Here is a 25,429-nt window from a genome sequence, read left to right on the forward strand (position 1 = left end):
GCTTCCAGAAGCCACAGATAAGGTAGTTAGATTTTCATATAAAGGCCAGTTTTGACCTGTCGAGTAGAGGGGAAAATTCACAGGGCTGAGACCCAGCAGGGGCATGGCTCCCAACTTCCCAGGGTTCCCTCCTCTCATCTCAGGTGGTCCAGCATTCATGTGCACCTTGCTTTAGTTGCTGCTGTAAGAACCTGCCACGCCCTGGGCAAGAAAAGCAAATGATGACCAGGAGACCAGGCTCATGCACTCTGGGCAATGGGAACACGGGGTGCCTATCAGCAGTTTCTGCAGTTTCCCCGTGCTCCAGGACCCTGTACGGGTGAACTCACTGGAGACCAAGCTCAGGCACCAGACTCAGAAGCAAGGACAGGTTTAATCAGATCCATGGTCACTTACAAATTTGATTTGGTTTTTGGTCACAGGCCCCAAAGTGTCGTTATTCTGAGTTTATATCAAAATGCAAAGCCCAACATTTATAATTTGAAAGACATTAAAGAAACAAAACCCCACACACCAAAAACAAAGGCTTGGTTTACAAATCATTGTAGAGATGGTATTCTTCCTGGTGCATCATCTGTGGGATGAAGGAAGGTGTGGGAGACTTCGTGGCAATTTATTTTTGATGGTGAATGTGTAATTGTGCATTTCTAGTCAAGTGTTATTAAAAAGTACATCTTTGAGCACTTGCTTTTATTGAAGATACAAACTACACTTTGACCATCTTTGGTTGCAAAACAGAAAAGCTGGTAGGATCTGCCCTGCTGATCCTGCGGTGTGGTGTCCCCCACACCTGCTGAGGAACAGCACCTGTCTGTGACAAGGCACAGGGAAGGCAGTGATGGTGCCACTGCTCTGGGAAACATGCTCGATGGCTAGGGGCTGGGATGAAGCACCTGTGCTCTGAGAGAATCTTCATGCTCTCAAAAGTGGAGTTCTATGGCTCAGTCATGGAATAGCTGAGTGAGCATAAAGAATTAAACTTGCTTTGCCAAACGTGGTGGCAAAATATAGCTTTGTAGTTGGGACTCAGAGAAGACCTGCCATCCCTGGTACCACAAAGGGAGCTGAGATGTTGCAGTTCACTCTGCCCATCTCCAGGACAGCCAGAGGGGAGGCTGAGGCTGGGGCCACCCACAAGGGAGAACAGCAGGAGCAGCTTTCAGCACACAAGCTCCTGAGCTTTGTACAGCAAGATCCTTACACAGTTACTGGAGGAAAAGGCCCCGAGAGCCAGCTCAGCTGTGCATCCTGGGCTGAGGACAGGAGGAGGGGACAGTGGCTGGGTTCCAGTTGTCACACATGGCTTGTGCGCCCTCTGCTGTCCCCTACTCGCCAAGTCTGGACTGCTCTCCCCTATTACAGTTTCTTCTAGATGACTCCACTGTTGCAGAAAAACACCCCCAGCAGCCCAAAGATGACCATGTTCCAGCTCAGGTGCAACAGTGGCAAATCCCCAGTCTTCTCTGGAGATGGTGGCTGCCTCATCAGGGCTGGTGCAGCTTCCCCCGCTCAGTCAGCAGTGTCATGGCCATGGCATAGAGGATGTAGCCCAGAATGAGGAGCAGTGCACAGGGCAGGGGCCCGATGCAGAACAGAGAAGCCACGAAGAAGGCCAGCAGGAGCAAGAGCAGTGTCCGGTAGCTGCCCAGGAAGCGCAGACTGAGCCTGGGACCCCGGGCATGGCCAGCCACCTGCCTCCGCCCCACAGGGCTCAGCAAGTGCCTGCCGCCCAGCGTGGGCTCCATGAGATGGTAGCGACAGAAGCTGCCAAGGAAGTCGTCCCGGGAACACAGGGCCACCATCTGGTCTGCAAACTGAACAAAGAGGACAGGTGGGAGTGGGAAGGCAGGCACCATGGGCCTCAGGATGGCAGAGCACTCACTCGCACAGGCCACCCTGGGACTCAGGGGCAGCCTCTCTACAGGTTCACTCTCCACTCTGACTTGCCCCAAGATCTGCAGGATTGAATGGCAGCACTGAGGTGGGGGCCACCCTGGGCAGAAACACCCCGGGAACCTATTTTCAGAAGAGGCCAGGCCGGCCCCTCCTGCCCACTCACTCTGCGGTTGATGGTGGACGACAGCCGGAAGAGAGTGCGGACCAGGCTGGCAATCTCGTAGCTCCGGATGGGCTGCAGCTCCAAGTCCCCCTGGTACTCAATTTCAAACCTTCGTAGCCCATTGATGATCTAGAAACCCAGGTCATGGGGACAGTTCAGAAAACACACCCTTGTAAACAACTTAGGAGCCGCCTCTGCTCATGGTGTAAGGGGGCAGTGAGGATGGGCCAGTGGGCTCTGCCAGATGCCCCTTTGTGGCGTGGACCTCTCACCTGGTACCGGCCCAAGGGTGTGAGGATGAGTCCATCTTCACCCACGATGCAGTCTGGGAGCTGCTTCTTTCCATTCTCGTTCTGAGTGGTCCCCAACGCGAGAGTGAGCTGGGTGAGCTGGGCTTCACTGAGCTGCCAGAGAAACGCCTCTGCTTTCAGTGTCAAGGCACAGTAAGGGAACTGGTCCTCACTTTACTGGCCTCTAACAGAGGCAAGGAGGGGAGCCAGACATAACTCCAGGTGTGGACCTGCCTCCCACAATGCAGGGCCCATCTCTGTGGGACTTGGGTGTGCAGTTGACCATGGGGCTACGCTGGGAGGCTCTCTCAGGGAAGAGGACCCTGCGGGCTACAGTGCAGGCCTCACTGCTCGTACCCGGAATATCTGGCGCAGGTACTCCAGGGCCTTCTCCAGGTACTCGTCTGTCTTCCGGACATTGTCCTGCCCCATCTCATCCAGGTCGTTGGCTGAATAGGAGCCGTTTGGGTCCATGGAGCCAAAGCCCAGCCATGACAGGAAGGAGCGGCCAGTTGGGCTCTCCACACACTGGTCAGAGATAGCCTTGGCTGTCTGCTTGGCCTGAGTGATGAGCTGAGCAAGACGCAGCACCTGTGAGGGAGGCACTGATGAGATGGGCATGTGCTGCCACCTAGCAGCATGGGCCTAGGGCCCAAGGTGGGGAGGCAGGTACACCCAGATGTGCAGCTGCCCAGGAGGGGCGGCTTCTGCAGGGAAGGACTTGTAAAGACTAAGGGTGATTTAAACATGAAAAATTTCCAACACTGCCTTTATTATCATAGAGAAATTAGACTTTACTAGGAAAAAAAACGGCAGGGAGGATGCAGTAGCATTAACACCACCCAGTCTCACTCCTTCCTGTCCTGAAATGCCACACCATTCCTGAAACAGCTTGTCCCCACAGTTTCAGGAGCCCTGAGGACAGGTGCCACCCTGACCCACTCACCAGGGTGCGGACCTCGGGCCCGAACATTGGGGTGTACTTGCAGTCCTGGCCCTCCAGGCTATAGACATGGCTCTTCACCTTGAAGGCAGTGTCAGTGACCACCGGTGGCCATGGTGACAGGAAGCTGCCGGTGAATGTGGGTGCTGTGAAGAGTCGGTGCTGGCGGTGGGGGATGACGAGCTCCGGCTCCAGGAACAGCTGCTCGCCTGGGAGGCAAGAACTGTGCCTGGAGCCGGGCCTGGCGCCTGACTCCAGGGCCACAGAGCACCCAGCTGCCATTTTTGAGGAGCCATGATTGCAGCACGCTCTTCCCAGGCCCTGCCTCAGCTGCAGCTCTGAGGTGGGAGGCTGACACAGGAGGGCTGGTAGGCCTCCGGAGCCCAGGGCAGTGTCAGCAAGAAGGCAAACACCAGGAGGAAGCACCAGCAATCAACGCCCAGCTAAACCCAAATAAAAGCATGGGACCAGGACCACCACCTCCCAATGCCACAGCAAGTTGCCGGACAACAAAGGCAGTTCCAGAGCAGCTGCAGCTCTGCCTTTGTGGGCACACTTGTGACCACCAACTAGTGTGTGGCAGCCACTGGGAGGCACAGCTCAGCCAACCTCAGATTTCACTGCCCTGATGTCCACTGGGGACATACCTTTCTGGATCATTTCGGCCAGGTTGGGCTGGGCAAAGACTTTGGCCACTCGGAATACCATGAGTGCATTCTTGGCGCTGACGAGGTCTGTGCGGAGCACGCGGTTTAGAAAGCCCACAAACAGCTTGGTGTACATCAGCAGATTTTCCTGGACAAAGGGTGCCCTGGGGGCCACGATGGCAGGTCAGGGCCAACCTCTGCAAAACCCCGGGCAAGACCTCCTGCTGGAGGCAGAGGCCACACGGGTCTATGCCCTGATGCCCCTGTTCTTCCCTGGGCTTCCTGACTCTTCCTGGCTAAGGCTTTATGAGGGTGGCACAGGTGATGTCTCGGGGGCTGTGGGTGGGTAGGACAGAGGCAAGTGAGACCCAGGCCCTCCAAGGACAAGACATCCTGAGCAAGGATGAGGCCCCTTTCCAGAAGGCCTGAGGTCACCATGGCAGAGCACCCCCAGAGGTGTGTGAAGGGAAAGCCTTATGTGAGGAGTGGAGATGAGTTCTCTGGCCATGCCAGTGATGGGAGCCTGGGGGTTGGCCGTGAGGAGTAGGCAGACGATGGGAGGCGGCCGCTGCTGGGGGGGTGACCCTGAACATTCAAGCCAGAAGGATACGGCAAAGGACAGGGGATGGGGCAGGATGTCACTGCCCACTGCTTCCTTGGGAAATCAACTCCAGGGCCCAGCAAGGTTCAGTTGAGGAGGGACTGACCTGTACTGCACCTTGTTAGGCCAGGGAGAGGAGCCTAGAGGTCACCAGGGACAGGCCCAGGCTGACCTCAGCACAGGTGCCCAGCTCAGTATCTGCTCACTGAAACAGTGTCCACCCAGGGCAGCTGATGGCATCACTGGAGGAAGGGGTGCCAGGGACTTACCATTTCTCTGACACACACCGGGGCTGGGAGTCGCTGCTCTGAGCTTGCTTCTCAGGGGCGTACCGCCACGGCTGCAGGTAGCTTAGCCACATCTCCAGAACCTGTGAGGATGGACGTATGCTGAGGCCTAGGGCCAGGGGCCGGCTCTGGGCTTAGAGTCAATCCCACTGGCGGCCTGTAGCCAGCTCCAGGAGGCAGCTAGGTATGCCAGGTCCTGGCCACTTCCTCTTGAGTTTAGTGCACATGCTGAGGAATGACTGGCTCTGTCCACACCCCCAGGAGGGTGTAGGGGCACCCCTGTGGTATTTGGCCCTCACACTAGCCCTTCAAAACCCAAGACATGCAGGCCTTTCTCATCTAAAGCAGGGCAGGGCCTTTCTCTTTTTTTTTGAGTTGGAGTCTCCCTCTGTCACCCAGACTGGAGTGCAGCGGCCACTCCCGGCCACCGCAGCCTCAACCTGCTGGGCTCCGCGATCCTTCCGCCTCGGCCCTCCAAGTAGCCGGAATTACAGGCATGCGCTACCACACCCGGCTGATTTTTATATTTATTGTAGAGATGAGGTCTCGCTGCCCAGGCGGGTCTCGAACCCGCGGGCTCAGGCAATCCACTCACCTCAGCCTCCCAAAGGCGCGGGATTACAGGCTGAGCCACTGAGCTCGGCTAAGGGCAGGGCCTTTCTGAACCTGAAAGCTTGCTGCAGAAACACAAACAGGTAGGAAAACATGGCCCCCAAACCCTCCTCTCCTGGCTTCTGCGGTAAGTCTCTTCCTTCCTTCACGCACTCATGGACCCCCCCCTCATCAGGGCACAAAACACAAAGGGGAAGGGGTGAGAGACCAACGCTCACAGCTCTGAACGATGCATCCAGGGGCCAGTGGCCGAAGCAGTGCTGCAGGAAAAGGTAGAGCTTCTGCTGGACAAACCTTGGGACGGCGGCCCTGGGGAGAGGGGAGAGTCACCCACACTTGCCAATGAGGTCCTGCTCATAGGTGAGCCCAGTGGTTCCATTAGTGAGGGCTGGTTCTGCTGACAAAGAGCGCTGGGCACTTCCTAGAGATAAGGCCCATTTTTAGCCTTACCTTCTTCAGAGGAAGAAATTAAATTTAAGCTCTGATAGGTCAGGGAACCTCTCCTGGACACATAGCATGCAGGTGGCCAAGCCCGTGTGGCTCCTGAGTGTACCTCACCTCAGCCCTACACCAAGAACCTATTCTGTTGGTCCCTGTCGGCCAAGAAGTCAGGCCATGGTCCCCACCTGGCCTGAGGCCTGCTGAGGTTGGGTACTGAATGCATCTGTGTAGTGCTCCCACCTCTGCCTGCCACAGGGGCCAAGAGAGCAGCAAACAAGGCCTCTCCTGGGCTACCCTGGCTCTTTCCACTGGCTTTGAGAGCTGAAGATGCAGCAGGGCAGCTACCTGGCCTGCAGGGTGGGGTGAGGAGACATGCCCAGGAGGGTCCAGGGATCTCCCATGTGCCCAGCCCTGCAGAGGCCTTACATGCTCTTTGAGTAAGAAGGGACTACCTCTTGCCCTGCTCCTGAAGAGAGTCTGTAGGCAACACCCGAGGAGAAGAAAAGGGAGGTATGGCGGAGCCCACACCCACCCACCTTTTGAATTCCTCCAGGGGGCTGGTGGCATGAGAGTGGGCAGAAGGGGAGGCCTGCTCTGGCTTCAGGCTGTTGGCAAAGGCATGCAGGTGCTTCAGCAGCAGGCGCACCACCAGCACGTGCTCCTCGGTGGGCGTAAATGACTCCTGTGGTGGAGGAGGAGGAAAAGGAGGAGGGCGTCGAGCCTGGGGAGGTCTGCTATGTCCACAATCCCCAGCCCCCCAGAGAAGGTACAAGCCAGCTGGGACTGGGGCTACCCCAGGGTACCTCTGTGCCTGGCAGACATACTTCACACCACTAGGTCTGAGCAGAGACCAGCTCATGGCGGGCAAGTGCTTGGCCCAGCACCTACACATTCTACCCTAGGGAGGGCTCATTCAAGCACATCTGCACGGTGACTGATGAGCCCATGCACCCTGGGTGGGTGGCAGGGGCTATGACTTGGGTACTGCTGCCTATCCTAGTCCTCGGGGAAGGTTGGCATCTCCTTACCCCAGCCCTGGATGCAGGGTCTCTTGCCTGCTTCCCATTGTCTGCACAAAGCTCACTGGGCCCACAAGCCTCCCCGCATCCTGGACACAGACAGATGGAGCTCAGCCCAGGAGGAAACAAACTGGGGCATCACTCCCTCTGTTGTCCACAGACTAGTGGTCAGCAAAACGCCCAAGACAGGAGCACTGTCAAGCATGCTGGCTGAACTTTTGATTTGCAACATACAAGCAGGATCTTGGAGCCCCAGACCCAGGAAGAAAGCCTTTTCTCCAACCAGAAGGTTTTTCAGGTTATTTGGCATTGGGAGCACAGGTGGGAGCCTCACAAGTGGACAGAAGTCTTTCAAAGGCATTACCCTGAGTCTGGGTGGACACTCTTCTCTCCCTACACTTGCCTCCAGTCCTTTGGGCCTCAACACATCTGTAGTGCTGAGGCTGGTGCAAGGTCCGATCCTCCTGGCACATCCCAGGATGCAGCAGACCACACGCAGGCCATTACCCACAGTACTGTTCACTCAGAGAAAATGCCCCCACAGGTCCAGGTGAGACGCCAATGCGTCAGCAGCTAAGTCTGAAGATGGAACTATGGGTGAGAGGTACTTTCTTCTGCTTATCTGTATTTCTAAGTTTTTGTGTAATGAATTTGCCTCTAAAGTAAGGAGTATGAGAGGACATCTATGCTAACACTAAGAGACTAGCAGGACACCAGTGTCACCAGAGGTCCCCATAGCCTTCTTCTTCAGTCTCATTCCTGGCTCCTTACTCTGACCTCTGCCTGGGATCCTGATTCTTGATATCATCCTGGCAGCTCAGAGGAGGGGACAGCACCACATGGGAGCTGGGAACCCGCCTTCCCCTGTCATGTGCCTGCCCCACCCCACCCGGTCCTTCCTCAGAGTCTGGAGGGTCTGGTGCCTGCCACCCATCCCCCACAACCCAGGGAACCCTCTCTCAGGTTCCTTCCCCGCAGGTTTGCCAAGCCAAACTTCTCCTCCAGCTCTGCATCTCTCCTGGGTCAAATTTCCACATGGAGCTCCTGGCCAGTTGCACCTGGCTTCCTCTCCCTGCTCACTTACAGACATGTCCCCAAAGCCCTGTATTTCCCATAAGGCCCAGCCTCTCAGCTCATCACTCCCAGGGCCTCCCTCCTCACCTCTCCTGCCGCCATGTGGGTATGGAGCCAGACACTCCCCAGGACACTGCCTCTCCCTTCCAGGGCCTGGCCCTGCTGTCCCTCCTCTGCAGTGGCACCTGTGTAATGGAGTCTCTGCTGTGTGCAGCAGTCACCAGCGCCTCCCACTGGCAATGGAGGGCCAAGCAATGTTTTCTCATCTCAGCTCAAATTCATATGCGTGTGCTCCTTCCAGGGTGATCTGGATAGATCCTTGGCCACCAGCATGGCTTTCACAAATGTGCCAACTCTGTCATCCCTGAAATGCCCTACAGGTCTGAACTTTACTTTGAGGACCTCAGATCAGTCCACATACTTGTCATTTCTGCCGAGGCAGACATCTCTATGAGCTTACTGCCTGCTTTCATCTGCCTCCAGGGGTGTGTAAGAGTGGCCAGTCTCCACAGGGAAGGGTGGGCTGTGACTTGACTGTCAAGGAATGATAGCCTCTGGGGCTGTGGGGCTGAGTTCCAAGTTCTCCCCACACTCTACCTCACACACAGGCTTGGAGTTGCTGCACCTCTAGGCTGGGTGACAGCTTTGAATGGGACAGAGAACACACTACCTAAAGTTGTAAGTCTCGGGCCTCTGCATGCCCAGCCCCACCCAGGGCAGCAGGCCCTGCACAGCAGAGTGAGCCAAGCCATTACAGGGACCTATTTCAGCCCCTCAACCAGGCAAAGCATGAAGCCCTCCAACTTGCGACACCTCTACCAGCTGAGGACTTGGCCACAAGGGCCAAGTGCCTTGCTCTATCACAAGACCACCCCCCACCAAAATCAAGCTAGTCTGTAAAGCTGGGGGCCAGGCCAACCCATGCCTCCACTTAAACACATGTGCTTTGCTCTGCTCGGAACTAGCCTTGGAGTCACCCGCAGCCAGCCTCAGCCAGATCTCTGTTTTGGCACAGAGCTGACATGCACTCTGTGGCTACACCATAGGGCAGGGGAAGGTAACAGAATGAGAGCAGCCAGTACTTGGTAGGCGTGGAGGGCCTGGAGGCTGGGTTGGGCAGGGCTGTGGAGGGCGCTGGAGACACTGAGTCGGTAGTGCAGAACCTCCAGCTAAGACAACAAAACAGAGAAGCCAAGAAGAGGCAGGGAGAGCAGAGGATGAGAGGACGGGGTGGGAAGGGGAGGGATAAGAAGGGGAGAGAAAGAACACAGTGAGAACAAGCCCAGAAGCAAAAAGAAAAAACAAAAAAAGCATGGTCAGTGACAATTCAAACACTCATAGTCACAGCAGCCTTAGGCCAGCACACCACCCCAGTGGCCCAGAGGAGCCACTCTCCTCAGCCTTGTGGGCAGAGGGACGAGGACTCTCATACCACCTGGGAGGCCTCTTGATGTCACTGGGGCCCAAAGGCCTCTCTAGTTCCATACAGTTGGCCCAACTCACTGCCTTTCCAGAAGGAACCTCCTCTCCCTGCCGGCTCCGAGGCTATAGTGCATGTGGCACATGCAGCCACAGCCTGCCAGGAGCCTGGGGCACTTGCTAGGACACACTGCCAGCCACCAAGGCCCTGAAGCCCCCAAGGCTCAGAAAGTAAACTTTGAAAGTACACATTCTAGAAAGAGGAGTCTCTGCCCAGAAAAAGAAAGCTATATAATTGATTGGGTTTCCCTGGGTTGTCTTGAGAAATTTACCAAATCAGTATATAACATGATCAGTTTCGATGTGTCTAAAATCCAATGTCCCTTCCATGAATGGCTCTCTCTGAGAATTAATAAGATACAACAGATCCCCAAGGGCAGCAAAGGGAGAAACACAGGCTCAGCCCTCAGGTTCCACCTTCTGCATCCCACTTTCTGAAAATCGGTAGAGGTGCCAGCTTAACTCTGGGAAGACTGCTTCTCCTGTCTCAGCAGAACACCCAACCCTCCAGATACACAGGGCTCCTGAAGGAAGGAGTTCTGAGAATCTGGCCACCACCACACACACCCAGAGGCAGCAGGAACCTTGAGAATGGTACCATCCAGGACACAGATGACAGCCAAGCTGGCAGATATCTGGTCCCTACCCTGGTACCCTCTACCCTAACTCCCTGCAGTGTCGAGGCCTGCTGAAGCATACTTTCAGCCAAGCATACCCAAGTCAAACTGGCGCAAATTTTGCCTTTTGCAGGCCATGCCTCCTGCCCAAGCAGCATGCCCACCAAACTTCACCAGAGAGGTCAGAATGCACTTGCTAAATGCCAAGGAAACACGCAGAGCAGGGAAGGAAGAAGTACAGTGGGGAGGTGACGCCCTCTCACAGCCTTCCTCTGCCAGACCTGGAGCTCAGCTATGGCTCTCAGGCAGGAATTGGGAGTCAACAGTTCCTGAGTGGGATGCCTGCAGGAATGCAGGGCAGCCTCACAGCAGCCTCCTGTGAGGGCTGTGGCCGTCCTTGTTGCCCTCCTTGTTGCCCACTGGGTCGCTGGAGAGCTAGCATGCAGCGTGGACCAAGCCCAGCCAGGGAGGGCAACCTCGGAAGCCACACTTCCTGCACCTAGCAATCAAGTCTGGCAAAGGCTTCTGTATGGTGGGTGCAGCACAGGTCGATTGACAGCAAGGGACCTTGAGTGACATGGACCTTTGCAGCTGTCTTTCCCCACTCCCAACTCCTCCCAGTTTTCTTGGGTTTTGTTTTCTGCCACAACAGGAAAAGGCAAAGGGTAGAGCCTCCCTGGGTGCTTGGGGTCCCCACTGCAGGTCATACCAAGCAGGTTTCACTCATCCCAAGGTGTGGCCAAGAAGTGACTGTGGGGAAGAAGGCAGGGCATCTCCTGCCCCTGGCAGGGACAGCTCACTGCCCCTTTCCCCAGCCCATGAGAGCACAGAACACAGGTGAGAGCCCAGAAGGACCTTTCTGTAGGCTCTTAAAAGTAGGAGTTTCCACTTTCTTAGAAGACAGAAGGCCATGCAGCAAAGCAGCCCCTGCCTCTGCCAGGCCAAGCCACAAGCAAGGGCAGAGCAAGCATCCCCGTGCCCCAGAGGAGACTCAGGGCCTAGCGAGTCAACCATGGGGAAATCTGGCCACCAGGCCCCTGGCCACTAGCCAGGTTCATGCAGCAAGTCTGCTCTGGAAGCAGGAAGGGCATTGTAGGCTTTTTATAGCTCAAAGGGCCAGAATGAAGTCCTTGGCTTATGTCCATTCTCCTCCTTCTGCAATGTGATGCCAAGGATGGAGATTTGGGGTGCCCTGCACTCTGAAAGAGCAAGGGTCAGAAGCTGCTTCCCGAGCTTTCACATGGCAGAGCATAGGGCTAAGAACTGGTTGCAGAGACTCTGCAGCAAGAGCAGACTCATGGCTTCGCCTCAGAATCAGAGAAAAGTTACAGGATGCACTTTTCAATTTTAACTGCATCACCCACAGAATCTTCACTCTGGAGGAAGACCTCAAGAATTTTGTCCAGCAATGACAAAGTCAAAGGCTCCTGAGCACACTGATACACAGACACCACAGGCACTAGGCTATGTGGCTGATGCCACCTGCTGCAGAGGCTTGGCTGTGTGACTCGAGCTGCCCCAACGAGTGTGACTCTAAACATGGATTTGAGAACCTACTCTGTCATTGCTTTACTCTGATGAGGCCAGTGGAGTGCTGGCTGCAGGGACAATGTCACCAGGGGCATGCCAGGGACACCACCATGTCCATGCCACTGTGAGGAGTGTGCTGCCCTGAGAGGGAGCTGAGGAAAAGGCCAGGAGCAGTAGGAGGCAGGCAGGGCTGCATGCAGGAGGGCAACAGGCCCCACCCATCAGGAAAATAGCTGCTTCTTCATGCTCTCGAGGAAGGGGAGGGCAGTGTAGGAAGGCAAAGGAGGCTCAAGGTCAATACCGTGGGTGAGGGTCTGCCCACCCTCACCAGAAAGCACAAAGGGAACAGACTGGGTCGAGACCACTGAGGTCTCCTGCCCCCAGAGCAAAAGCACCACAACTTCATGCGTTCCCACTGCCAGGGAGGGGGCTCTGGAACCTACACAGGACAGATCTCCAGGTCTCAAGTGTCTGTGTGTCACTGTGCAACCTCCCCCTGAACTGGAGAACAACAGCCACCCCCAGCTCAGCATCTGAGTGAGGGGTAGGAGCTGGGTTTCTGCTTTCCACCGTCCAGCCTATGAAAACTAACTCAGAGGGAGCACAAGAAATAACCAGCTGACCAGGGCCAGAGGCAAGAGATGAGAAGAAAACTGGAAACATACCTTGGCATGAGGGGACTGCATTTTTTGGTACATCTCTAAGGAATAATGATGAAGCCACATTTCAACAAAGACCTGCAAAAGAGCATGAGATGGTCAAATCATTCTCATCTATGGTGTCAAGACCATTCTATGGGGAAGGTAGAGTCTCCCCAGCAAACATGCTGGGAAAACAGAATATCCACATGCAGAAGGAAGCTGGAGTCTTATCTCACAGCATACATAAGAGTTAACTCAAAGTGAATCAGCAACCTAAATATAAGCGCTAAGCCTATAAACTCATAGGAGAAAAGCTTCATAACATTGGATTTGGCACTGATTTTTTTGGATATGACACTGAAAGCACAGGCAACAAAAGAAAAAAACTGACAACTGGACTTCATTAAAATCAAAAGTCTTATGCATCAAAAGGTATTACTGATAGAGTAAAAAGGCAACCCACTGAACAGGAGAAAATACTTGCAAATCATATATCTGATAAAGGATTAATAACCAGAGTAGAGAACTCCTAAAACTCAAAACCAAAAAACAACCTAATTTAAAAAATGGGCAAAGGGGCTGGGTTGATAGTTCATGCCTGTAATGCCAACACTTTTGGAGACCAAGGTGGAAAGATCATTTTAAGCCAGATGTTTAAAAACAGCCTGAGCAGCAGAGCAAGACCCTGTCTCTACAAAAAAATAAAAAATTAATTAGCCAGTGTGGTGATATGTGCCTAAAATCCCAGTTACTCTGGAGGCTGACGCAGGAGGATTGCTTGAGACCTGGCTTTTGAGACTGCAGTGAGCTATAATTCTGCCCCTGCACGCCAGCCTGGGCTACAGTGAGACTCTGTCTCTAAAACAAACAAACAAACAAACAAACAAAAAATAAAAATGAACAAAGGACTTGAATAGATGCTTCTTCAAAGATATATACTTGGGTAATAAGTACATGAAAAGATGCTCAACATTGCTAATTATTTGGGAAATGCAAATCAAAACAACAATGAGATACCACTTTATACCTACCAGGGTAGCTATTATTTAAAAAAATCAGAAAACACCAAGTGTTGGCAAGCAGGTAGAGAAACTGGAACCCTGGTACACTGCTAGTGAGCATGTAAAATGGTGCAGCTGCTGTGGAAAACAGTATGGTGGTTCCTCAAAACATTACACTTAGAACAACCATATGACCTAGCAATTCCACTTCCGAGTATATACCCTAAGGAGCTGAAAGCAGGATCTCAAGACATTTGTACACCCATAGGCAGTGTTATTCAAAAAAAGTGGAAGCAACCTAAGTGGCCAAGGACAGATGAGTGGGTAAGCAGAATGTGGTATATCCACACAATGGAACATCATTCAACCTCAAAAAGGAAAAAATTCTAAATGCAGGCTACCATGTGGATGAACCCTGGAGTTCATTATGCTGAGTGAAATAAACCAGTCATAAAAAGTAAGTACTATGTGATCTAAAGAAGTACTCTAGATACGAGTACCTAGAATAGTCAAATCCTTAGAAACAGAAAGCAGAATCGTAGTTGCCAGGGGCTGGAGTGGTCATCAGGAGCTGTTGATTAATGGGTACTGTTTCAATTTTGCAAGATGAAAAGCATTCTGGAGACTGGATGTGCCAAAGTGTTAAAGTACCCAACACTACTGACTATACACTTAAAAATGGTTAGGAGAGTAAAGTTTATGTTATGTATACCTTACAATTTAAATTTTTTCTTAACTCACACACACAAAAAAGTGGCTAGGCACAGTGGCTCATGCTTGTGGCTCATGTTTGTAGTCCCAGCTGCTCAAGAGGCTGAGGTGGAAGGAATGCCCGTGCCTAGAAGGTTAAGACTGTGGTGAGCTGTGATCGAGTCACTGTACTGCAGCCTGGGCAACAGAATGAAACACAACTCAAAAAACCCAAATCAAAACAGACAAGAAAAAAACGGGAGAAAAAGCATTCATGTGTCAGTCCAGGAAAAAGCAGAACCCTCCAATTCTGCCCGGTAAGCCTATGTCTTGGTCACCTGCTCTCCTCACAGGCCAGCACAGCCCAGAGACCACAGCTGAGAGCCGTCTGAGGCACTATATCCCTTCTGCGAACAGGGATGATTACTGCTACCAACCCACACACCAGGAGTTATGTATGAGAGACGGGATCCCATCAGATTCACATTCCAGGCTGTCAACAGCAATGCTGTAACTACCAAGTCATCCCCGGGATCTAGTGTCGAATCAGCCAAATCTCCCCAAGGTGTGCTCTTGAAGAGAAAGCCAGGGCCTGGGAGGTGGCCAGTACTCAGAAGGGCAAGACCACTGAGGGGGTGAGCCAGTCTAAGCCTGTGTGAGGCTGGAGTCCACATGGGCAGAAAAGGGACTGCCAACTCCCATTTGGTTGCCCTGACACAGAAGCCAAGACCATTCAGTGGAGAAGGCAGAGTCTTCCCTGTTGACCAAGGTGGAGGCTGCAGAGGTCCCTTGTCATTCAGTGTCATAAAGACACTACTTATTATATGCGGTACTTAACATGCACGTGATGGTGATCACAGGGAAGCAGCAATAACGTGGGAGGTCAGGGGACAGAGTAGGGTGGTGAGAGCATTTATACAGATCCGCTAGAAGCAAAAAGACTCTGCAACGATTATATTACCACAGGCAAAACAAAACTCCCGTGGACAGGGGATCCTGACATGAAAACCACTACCAGTGATATGTAGGTTACACAAGTGGGTAGATTTCTTCTCATCTGTTTTCTATATATCATGGCAGGAAAATACCAACAAGTAAGAACCAGTCCCAGGCTGAGGGGTCATCTCTGGGACTCTGCCCTACGTGAAGGAAGGTGGCTGGACAGCTTATTTTAAAACAGAATTAGAGGCCAGCTCCTCAACTCTCACCTGGAGCAGTGTTTCTGACCTCCAGATCTCATGGGAGGCAGGGTCTGCATTCACAGACGTCTGATGAGAGATATGTCGCTTTAGGAGGCTGGTGTGGTGGAGGCCGTAGGAAGCAAAGGGCATGGGTGGTGTTCTGAAGGAGACACAAAAACAGGCCCAAGTTAGGGGATTCTGCTAGCCAAGCTAGTGGCAAACTGGACATCAAAACCAGGACAACAGTAACAGGTTATACCCTGTCCAATCACACAATTATCCCTAGGTCCATACTGTTATATTTTAATAAATAGGGAAAAGTCTTCCTTACCACAAGCTGCTCACTACCCACTAATCAATGTAGGAGGGATGACATTTAGAAAATCACCATTTGGCAACCACCCTGGTAATAAGTGACTTAGCTGAGAATCAACAGTGGATGGATGCTAACACTAGTGATAATCACACAGTCTCGATATATCTTCCTGCTAAATTCTCATTATGCATTCATTTGGGCACAAAGTACTCATTTAATTTTTCAGTGGAAAAATGTGGTTGATACCTCCTTAGCCCAGTGATCAAGCAACCATCACCAGTAATGGGGGAAAGGGACACACCACAGGCCTCCTGATGAGATGCGTGGGAAGGACTGAGAGCAAAAATATGTAAAATGTCATGTAAATGTGTTGGCATGTGGGAAAACATACATACATACATACAACATAAGTGGAATATATAGGGAACATACATAGGTGTGCATGTATATGTATACATATACATAATATATACATTATATGTGTGTGTGTGTGTGTGTGTTTTTTAGTTGGAGTCTCACTCTGCTGCTCAGGCTGGAGTGCAGTGGCACACTCATGGCCACCTCAGCGTTGACCTGCTGGGTTCCAGCAATCCTTCCGCCTCAGCCTTCCAAGTAGCTGGAACTACAGGCATGTGCTACCACGTCTGGCTAATTTTTTGATTTATTATAGAGACAAGGTCTTGCCAAGTTGCCAGGGCTGGTCTCGAACCTGCGGGCTCAGGCAATCCACTTACCTTGGCCTCTCAAAGTGCTGGGATTATAGGCTGAGTCACAGAGCCTGACATATGTATACTTTTTTTGAGAAAGGGTCTCACTCTGTCACCCAGGCTGGAGTGCAGTGGTGTGATACCAGTTCATTGCAGTCTTTATCTTCTGGGCCCAGGTGATCCTTCTGCCTCAGTCTCTCAAGTAGCTGGGACTACAGGTACGTGCTACCGTACTCAGTTAATTTTTTAATTTTTTGTAGAGATGAGGTCTTGTCATGTTGCCCAGGCTGCTCTTGAACTCCTGGGCTCAAAGATTCTTCTGCCTCAGCCTTCCAAAGTGCTGGGATTACAGGCATGAGCCACAGTGCCCAGCCCAAAGTTCTTCATATCATGCATGCCATCCTTTTTGTAAGTTTGTAGCTATTTCAATACAAAAATTAACTGAGTACCATGGCCGGCGCCTGTAGTCTAGCTACTCAGGAGGCTGGGGCAGGAGGATCACTTGAACTCAGGAGTTCATGATCAGCCTGAGCAACACAGAGATCTCATCTCTAAAAAAATTTAAAAACTTTAAAAATTAGCCAGGCATGGGGGTACGTGCCTGTAGTCCCAGCTACTGGGGAGGCTGAGATGGGAGAATGGAGTTTGAAGCTGCAGTGAGCTATGACTATGCCTCAGCACTCCAGCCTGAGTGACAGAGCAATACCTTGTCTCTAAAAATAGTAATAAAATAAATAAAATAAAAAGCTCAAAGAAGCAGAAGTCAGGCACAGAAAGCCACTTGGCATCTGAATTTTGCCTTTGAGAGAATGTGAATCTGCCTCACTTCCAAGTCCTCCTCCTTGGCTGCAGCATCACCAACATGTCTGGATCACTGGTCACTGCTACCACCTGGGCAGTCCCTCCTCCCTCCTGCTCCCCTCCCCCATACCACTCTCTCGGGTATCTGTTCACATGTGTGAGATCTGGGTAAAGGTCTGGCGGGCTTGCACATGCCCACAGATGCAGGGTGGGCCAGCACCTGCAGGAAATTGCCTGCACTCAGTCTTCTAGGGAAGAGGGGCCAATGAGGTTAAAGGTCAGAGGAGCACAGGCAGCTGCTGCCAGGGCAGCAGGGTCTCCTGTGGAGCATCAGCCTAGAGGCCCTGGGTAAGAGCCCACTGAGGCCCCAGCACAGTGAGGCATGACAGCCCCCAAGTATGCACCCCACCTGTGCAGTCAGAGTCAGGCACAGCCTACTTGGCCTGGCACAAAAGGCTCTTCAGGGTCTCTCACTCAGACCAAGACCTGGTTCTGGGGCCCACAGAGATTCCTACTTTTTTTGTTGTAGGACAACCCTTCCACCCTCCTCACCACCTCAATATGGGACTCAGATACTACCAGCAGATGGGCTGCTGAAGCAGAACACAAGCCCATTCCCATAGTAGAGGCCTCAATGGTGCCAGAGACCTGACAGCTTCAGTGATGGCCATGGACATTGAAAACTAACAGATAGATGCCCTTCTCATCCTTGCCTTCTATACTATAACACTGTGGCTGGGGAATGAGGTATAAGAAAAATTGGGGAACCCTGGACAAGGGGTGGCAAGATTATCCCCATAGGCAATGCCACTGACCAGACCAGTCACTTAATGGCCAGGGCAGCCTTACCTGGGAGCCGGCGAGGGACTGGTTCCCCCTGGGCTACAGGAGAGTGGAGGGGGCACGCTGCCTTCAGTGGGCAGGAACCACGACAGATACCTGTCCACCAGGATGAAATAGGCACAGTCTGAAGTACGGACGTGGAGGGACACAGGGAGTGGCTGGAAAACCAAGTTTGCTGTTAGTGTGGGCTCCGGGCACTGCCCAGCCACCGAATACCCACAAGCGCAAGGAAGCCCTGAGCCACAGTTCCACCCCTCCAAGGGAATCTAGTAAAGCAAACTGCACACAGAGACATTACTTCTATACCTTTTGAGTGATGAGGCTCAAGGCGAAGTAGAATATGTAATACTCGAACGGATCTGAGGGCAGTGTCAGGGGCAAACACACAGGGTTGCTGGGCTACTCCCCAATGCCGTGTGCTGGGCTACCCATAACCTCCCCACCCTCGGGCACCAAAGGATACTGAGGGCCAGATTCAGGCCAAGGCCCCCGGTCGGGGGGAACTGAACCTTGTTGTGGTACAGAGGGCTGTCAGGGAGGACACGCTCCTGGATGGATGCCTTCACAGGGCCCTGCAGAGAGAGGAAGGGAGACTCGGGGACAGGCCCTGGCTCTAGTTATGCACCACATGCTGTCCAGTTCCGTTTGAGGTGGCCACACACGATGCCCCACACATGCAGCCCTTCGGGAAGGCTGCTGGGGAAGAGGCTAGCATACAACCCACTTGTGTGGACAGTGCCCTGCCTCTGGGCAGTGCTAAAGCAAAAGAGCTCTTATCAGCCTCTCAACAACCTACAAACGGCAAGGGCAGCTGCTGTGCACAGCTTTGAGCCCAGTCTCCTATGCCCCTCATAATGGCTGAGCAAGTCACTCCTCGATTGGCCCCTGGAAGACTGGAGATTCAGAAGAGCAAAGTAACATAATCCAGTCTGCTCCTCAGCCAGGAGCAAACAGACAGCATGATGCCCTCTCCATTGGCAAAGTTTGGAATGATCTTCAAAACAAGAGCAGCTGTTGAGGTTCTAATTTGTGATGCCTCCTGGACCCTGAACAGCCACTGAAACATTCTCCTGCCCACTGCCAGCAGCCCTCTGAGCCCCTCCCACCCACCATCACAGCTACTGGCCAGGGCCTGCTGCCCCGAGCACCACAGTTTACTTACAGGCAGGTAGGAGACAGGAAAGTCAAACCTATAGTCTTCAGCTTGAAGTTTATAAACCAACTTCATCATTGGGCCACTGAACATGAAATTGAACAAGCAAAAAAAAAAGGCAAATGAACCACAAACTGTCTTGCTTTGATTGTTTCTTAACATTAAGAAATAGAGTGAGTGATTTAAAAACGGGATCGCCATAAGGAAGCACTTGGCCTCTCTCAGGCAACAAACCTACCTACCCAGGGTCTAGAAATTCCATTGCGATGCTGTACTCCACAGGGTTCACACGTCCTTGTAAGCAGCGGAGGTTCCAGCCAACTAGGACACCATCCAGGCTGCCGAAAATGCTCTCCACCAGCCATGGGAAGATGGTGTGCAGCTCCTGAAACAGTGTGTGGAGAGGTTGCAGGCAGGACCAGTGTCCACTCCTGCCCTGGCTCCAGTCCTGTACCAAGCACTGCCCAGCTCCCTTGGAGGCCATTCCCCGGCAGAGACCCTCAGAATCAGTCCTGTCCCACAGGAGTCCTGGTGTGGCAATGCCAATGGGAAAAGCAGCTTTGGATCCTTCCAGTGGGGTTACACAGAATACCAAGGCGCATCACTTTAGACTTGGGCAGGTTATATAAGTCAGGCTCTGATTAGAAGATTTTTAAAAAAATGTTGGAACCACCTGATGTGACGAAAACTCTATTATAAAGGGCAACAACATCCTTTCTCAGAGTGAAACTCCTGAAACATAATTATAAACTATGGTCATTTGGTATTAACTCTTTGTCCGGGTCAGCTTCCTGGCTCAACAATTTTAGGTATGATTTTAGCACATCTTTTCAGGTCAGGCACAGTAACTCATGCCTGTAATTCAAGAATTTTGGGAGGCGGATGCGAGAGGATTGAGAGCCCAGGGGTTTGAGACCAGCCTGGACAACTAGGCAAGACCTCACCTCTACAATAAATCCAAAAATAACTTAGCTGGGCATGGTGTGTGTGCCTGTAGTTACAGCTACTTGGAAGGCTGAAGAAGAAGGATCACCTGAGCCCAGCTGCGGCTGCAGTAGCTGTGAGTATACCACTGCACTCCAGCCTGGGTGACAGAGTAAGACTCTTGAGTGAATGAATGAATGAATCAGTAAGTAAATTAAAATATATATATATATTTCCAGTACTTACATCAGGGTTTATCAATCTTGGATTTCAGTCTTTTTTTTCTTTGAGGGTCTTGCAATGTTGTCCAAGCTGGTCTAAAACTCCTGGCCTCAAATGATCTTCCTGCCTCAGCCTCCCAAGTAGCTGGGCTTATAGGGAAGCACCACTGGCTAATTAAAAAATTTTTTTTTTGGAGATACATTCTCACTATATTGCTCAGTGTACTATTGACATTTTGGGATGGATACTTCTTTGTTGCACATGGCTTTCTGGTGTATGCTCACTACTCACTAGATGCTAGTAGCATATGCCCCATCCACCCCAAGTTGTGACAATCAAGAATGTCCCAGATATTGCCAAGTGTCCCCTGACCAACAGAGGCACCTATGGTTGAGAACCTTTGGTTTATAAGTTCACATCAAAATGTGTCCATAAATGTAACAGTCATGACATTGGGCCATGCCTCGGTGCTGGGCAGTGCTCATAGGGGGAATTGGGAACTATAAAAAAGTTTTTCATCTTATTTTTTTGTGTGTTTGAGTCAAAGTCTTACTTTGTTGCTCAAGCTGTAGTGCAGTGGCAAAATTACAGCTCAGCTTTGACATCCTGCTGGCTCAGGTGATCCCTCTGCCTCTGCCTCAGACTCCCAGGTAGCTGGGACTACAGGTGAGTCCCACCATACCTGACTAATTTTGGGGGGGGTGGTAAAGACAAGGTCTCACTATGTTGTCTAAGCTGGCCTTCAACTCTTAGGCTCAAGCGATCCTCCTGCCTTGGCCTCCCAAAGTGCTGAGATTACAGGCATGAGCCACTGAAATTTTTCAAGAAATGTGTAAGACATGCTTCAAAGAGAGATGTTAGGAGAGCCATACCTTTGCTGGAAAATCCTCAATGACTTTAACCAAGTCTTGGCACCGCTGTGCAAAGGGCTTATTAACAGAATCAGTTTTCAGGCTAGCCTAGAAGACAGAACCCAGCAAAAAAAACATAAGCATATTTATTTGTTCTGCAATTCTGGTGCTACTCTGGCTCAAGTCAAACTGGAAATCCAAGCAAGATGTGTGTCATATGCAACCACTGGCCTGGTTCCCCAGTACCTTATGCATCAGGTCATGTGTATGCCAGTGGCCCAAAGGATGCTACTAGAAGAGAAGCTGAAGTTCTATGGTCTCTAGACAAGGAGCTCTCCAACTCGCTTAGGAGACTACAGTTACCTTAGAGCACTGCATGTCACAACTGACGTATGCTGATCCATAAGCAGGGGTCAATCCCAGGATCAGTTCCACAGCCAGGAGAGGATCCCTGTTGTGTAAGGTACCCCTCACAGACCACAGAATATTCACTGAGTTTATAAACATCAGTTGGAAACTTCCCACCTGACTGACCGCCCATAATTACACCACTGTGATCATTAGTGAGAATGTCCAACAAAATCAGGGCTATGGCAGAAGCTCTCTTAACCAAGTTGTCCTTTATTCAGTAGACAGTGAATCTACTGAACACAGGGCAAGCTAAAATTATGGACGCCTTCAGCCAAGTTGACACTAACATGAAGGCAATGTAGAGGCCAGAAAACATTCAGGACAAGGACTGAGGAATCTACCTGAAGTCAGAGGTGTAGAAAAAGCATCCTGACTATAAGAAGAAAAACTCTGTGCAAACAGATTAAGATCAGGAGGAACTGTCAGAATTTCAACCTAGAGGGTTTTGCCCAAGGACATCCTTGCCTACCTCCAAATGAGGGTAGATTTCATAAGGTCTGACAGAGATGAGACCTGATGGCTGTAGTGGGGTATAACAAGGAAGGATGTTCTTCCACATGTTTGTAAAAAGCATCTTCTGGAAACTGAAACTAGGCATTTTCTTCTCCAATACTCGACTCACCCCTAATTTCTCAGTATTATTTTTTTCTAGAGATGAGGTCTTGGTCTGTTACCCAGGCTGAAAAGCAATGGGACAATCATGGTTCACTGCAGCCTCGAATTCCTGGGCTCAAGTAATCCTCAGCTTTCCAAGAAGTTGGGCCTATAGACACACACCATTATATCTGGCTCTCAGTATCATTTTTAATATTTAAAGTTCGAGCTGCCCTCCATATAGTAGTCTCTCCATTTTTCACTGGTGACGGTTACAATTATAGAATGCCTCATATCTGCATAAGGATTTAAAGGTCATTAACATTTTGATGTACATCCTTTTCAGTTGCTCCTCCCCATATCCTTAGAAGTAGAGAAAATGGCTTTTGAACTAACTTGTCTTGTGGATGAGAAAACCAGAGCTCAGAGGTTGAGCAAACCCATGGTCTTGTAGTAATAAGGAGGCAAAGTCAAGCTGAAGGATTTTAACCTCAAGTTGGGTATTATAGCCATCATACTTCCCTAAAAGACAACCATTACATACTTCTTCAAGTCAATGGAAAGAACTGTGAAATTTCTCAGCCACAGAGCTACAGTCACACTGACACCCATGCAGGCAGTTGATATTTACCAGTAGGAAGCTGGGCTGCTGCAGGTGAGGGAATGCCATTGCAGCCTCCACACGAGAGTCAAAAATGGCCACCTTAAGAAACCACTGTAGGAAAACAAAGACAAAATCTCAATATCTGCCATGCAACATAATATTTTTTTGTCTGCAGCATTTGACATCATGGAAAATAAAAATTTTTTTAAAAAGAATATATTTTTTTTTTTTAGAGTTAGGGTCATCCAAGCTGAAGTGCCGTGGCTCAATAACAGCTTACTACAACCTCAAACACCTGAGTTTAAGCAATCCTCCCACCTCAGCCTCCCTTGTAACTAGGACTACAGGCACATGCCACCATGCTCAGCTAATTTTTAATTTTTTGTGTGTAGAGATGAGTGAGGTCTTGCTATATTGCCTAGGTTGGTCTCCAATTTGTGACCTCAAGCAATCCTCTTGCCTTGGCCTCCCAAAGCACTGGAATTATAGGTGTGAGCCACCACACTTGACACTAACAGAATATTATGTATAGTTTCACAATGCCCAAGAAAACATTTGTACAACTCTAATCCACACTGCACTGCCAATTGTCACGTTTTACAGAAACATTCTCAGTTGGTCAAAGTGCAGTGGTGTTTACAACTAATTGATCACAACCAGTTACAGATTTTTTTTTATAACTTCTCCACTCCCACTGTTTGACTAGCTTAAAAAAAAAAGATGCAGTCTACAGTAGCCAGCTTTATATATTTCTCCATGTTTTTCCTCATTTAATCCTCAGTAGTAGGCAGAAGTCTAAAGATAACTCCTCCTCTCAAGATTGTGTCCCCTAGTTCTTCAATCAACACTCAGCTAGGTACTGCTATGAAGGGACTTTGCAGAAACAATTAAAGTCCTAAGTCAGTGGAACTTAAGTAGTCCCCAGCTCACAGCCAGCAAGGAAACAGGGACCTTAGCTGTACAACAACAAAGAATTGAAGTCCATCCTCAATCTAAATGAGTTTGAAAGTTTATTCTTCCCTGGAACTTTCAGATTAAGAAACACCTTTGACTTCAGTCTTGTGTTACCCAGATGAGGCTGCCTGGACTTCTGATTACATAACTGAGATAATAAATGGGAGCTGGTTTAAACTGCTCCCATTTATTTGTTAAACAAGAATAAAATATACATCCTCACAACCCTATGAGGTCAGCACAGACAAGCAAACAGAGGCAGAAAGGGGATAAACCACTTGCCCGTATCCATTAGTAAATGGCAGAACCATTATACAAAAACACAGAACTCAGAAATCTGAGACAGGAGGGTCAATCCCCTCCATGTTACCTGAGTTTTATGCAGTCAATGGTGGGGAAGAACAGGCTCTACCAAGAGAGCCTTTGAACAAGCCACCAGAAAATGAGGATCTGCTCCCAAGATCTCTACCTCTCTGCCCACCCAGATCAGAAACAGAAAATACTGACTTGGTCTGAGTAGAGAGGAAGCCTGCCAAGTTCCACTGATGGGCTAGTAACAGTGTTCCTGGCACAGCTCTGCCCTCAGCACAAATAAAGGCACTGGGGAAGCAACTGACAGTCTATGTGGAAGAAGAAAGATTGGGTGTAAGGAGGTCATATAGGCATTTGGGGGTTGAGAGGAGACGGGAATCTCTGGTAGTTGTCAACAGGAATACCTTCCAGGTTTCTTCCCTTCTTAAACTAGCTACCAACTTCAGAGATAAGGAAAATTAAATAAAACACCTCAGTCCTGATCAAGAAAACACTGTGCACTGCTCCAAAATGATCAAAGCAGCGTAACATCAGGACTGTTTGATAAGGGCAGAGCTTTAGAGGTGATGATGTGAAAGCATCTCTTTGCTCAGAGGAAGCTTTCATAGGCAGCAAAGAATGAGGCCCAAAGGCGTCAAGCCCGGGAATTTCCAAGAGAGGGTGGCGTCTCCCGCATCCCAGTTCTCTGACCCTGCCGCGGCCAAGTTCCCCATCACACCCCTCCGGTCGCTGCGCACCGACCGTCCGATTCTTCCCATCCCTTCAACATCCATTTTCTTGAGGATCTGCTTCGGATCCTGTTTCGGGGCTTCTTCTGAGGGCGACAGCCCACAGGCAGCGCCAATCTTGCCAAGCAAATGCACGTCCTCCCTTGGCTCTCTCCGAGCAGCAGCAGCAGCATGTGTCGCCTGTTGTGCACAACTGTCCTGAAATTAGGCATCAGGACCTCCCTATTAAAAATGAGGAAGCCGAGGTTCGGAGAAGTAGAGCCACTCAGGGGGAAGGGTCGAGCAGTGACCCATTGCCGGCTCTTCCTCCCACATTTCCCGTCGAGCCCAAGGCTCAACTTTAACTCGCTCTCCTTCCCTCAACGAACGTTACCGAGCGCTTACCGAGATGGCGTGTGCGAGCCGTGCGGGAAGGTGGCTGAAAGGCATAACCCAGGAGGATGACAGAAGGGCCCAATCGGGGCCCTCGGCCTCCCGCCGGCCCGGCCCGGGCAGAGGAGCCGGGCCCGGGCAGAGAAAGCGGAGCCAGGCCCGAGTCCCGGGACTCGCGCAGGAACGGAGATGGCCTCTCGGCAGGGGTTCTAGGAAGCCATCCTGGCGCGGGGCCGTACAGTGCGCGCTGCGCTACACACCTGTGAGACCCACTGCGCCGCCCGCTTCAGGGATGGAAAGCACCTTCCGGCCATCGGGCGCCGAAATGTCGTCATCAAGCTGCGCGCTGCGTCACGCCCCTCTGGTCAGGCGGGAAAAGTGTCCCTACATCATTGGGATGCTGTGTCACAAGGCGCGTGCGCAAAAGCGAAGTCCAGCCGTTCTGGTGGCGCACGCAAGAAGGGGAGGGCGGGAGAATACGCAGACGAATGCTCCTGCGTAACCGGTGGCCGCGGAGCCCCTTCA

The 25,429-nt window shown here is 51.2% G+C and overlaps 1 protein-coding gene across 6 annotated transcripts; it reads right to left on the reverse strand.

Annotated features, from left to right (window-relative positions):
• Nucleotides 1–354: 354 nt before the first annotated feature.
• On the reverse strand, nt 355–25,344 carry SMPD4 (sphingomyelin phosphodiesterase 4). Of its 6 annotated transcripts, XM_008068822.1 has the most exons (20): nt 25,165–25,344; nt 22,566–22,649; nt 20,951–21,037; nt 19,175–19,317; nt 18,942–19,017; nt 18,243–18,351; nt 18,086–18,138; nt 17,786–17,937; nt 15,140–15,272; nt 12,265–12,336; nt 9,056–9,142; nt 6,417–6,562; nt 5,658–5,748; nt 4,810–4,910; nt 3,940–4,103; nt 3,296–3,501; nt 2,707–2,940; nt 2,332–2,463; nt 2,060–2,188; nt 355–1,814 (listed from the first exon to the last, which is right to left on the reverse strand). In XM_008068822.1, the coding sequence occupies exons 1-20, from the start codon at nt 25,237–25,239 to the stop codon at nt 1,485–1,487; spliced, it is 2,604 nt and encodes an 867-aa protein (XP_008067013.1). In that variant the 5' UTR covers nt 25,240–25,344; the 3' UTR covers nt 355–1,484. The 6 variants fall into 6 exon arrangements, with proteins under 6 accessions (XP_008067013.1, XP_008067017.1, XP_008067015.1 ...); XM_008068826.2 differs by lacking the exon at nt 19,175–19,317 and having other exon boundaries at nt 1,427–1,814; XM_008068824.2 differs by lacking the exon at nt 9,056–9,142 and having other exon boundaries at nt 1,427–1,814.
• Nucleotides 25,345–25,429: the final 85 nt, after the last annotated feature.

Source organism: Carlito syrichta, unplaced genomic scaffold (assembly GCF_000164805.1).
Source record: "Carlito syrichta isolate Samal-C Ts95f unplaced genomic scaffold, Tarsius_syrichta-2.0.1 Scaffold311553, whole genome shotgun sequence".
Lineage (NCBI taxonomy): Eukaryota > Metazoa > Chordata > Mammalia > Primates > Tarsiidae > Carlito > Carlito syrichta.

What these genes read in the sequence shown, in the direction of transcription:
- SMPD4 (XM_008068822.1), bottom strand. Translation starts at nt 25,239, where the DNA reads ATGACGACATTTCGGCGCCCGATGGCCGGAAGGTGCTTTCCATCCCTG. An exon ending in TTGAGGATTTTCCAGCAAAG is followed by an intron (nt 19,318 to 20,950) that starts GTATGGCTCTCC and finishes ACACTGTTTCAG; the next exon opens with GAGCTGCACACCATCTTCCC. An exon ending in TGGCCTGAATCTGGCCCTCA is followed by an intron (nt 18,139 to 18,242) that starts GTATCCTTTGGT and finishes CACTGCCCTCAG; the next exon opens with ATCCGTTCGAGTATTACATA.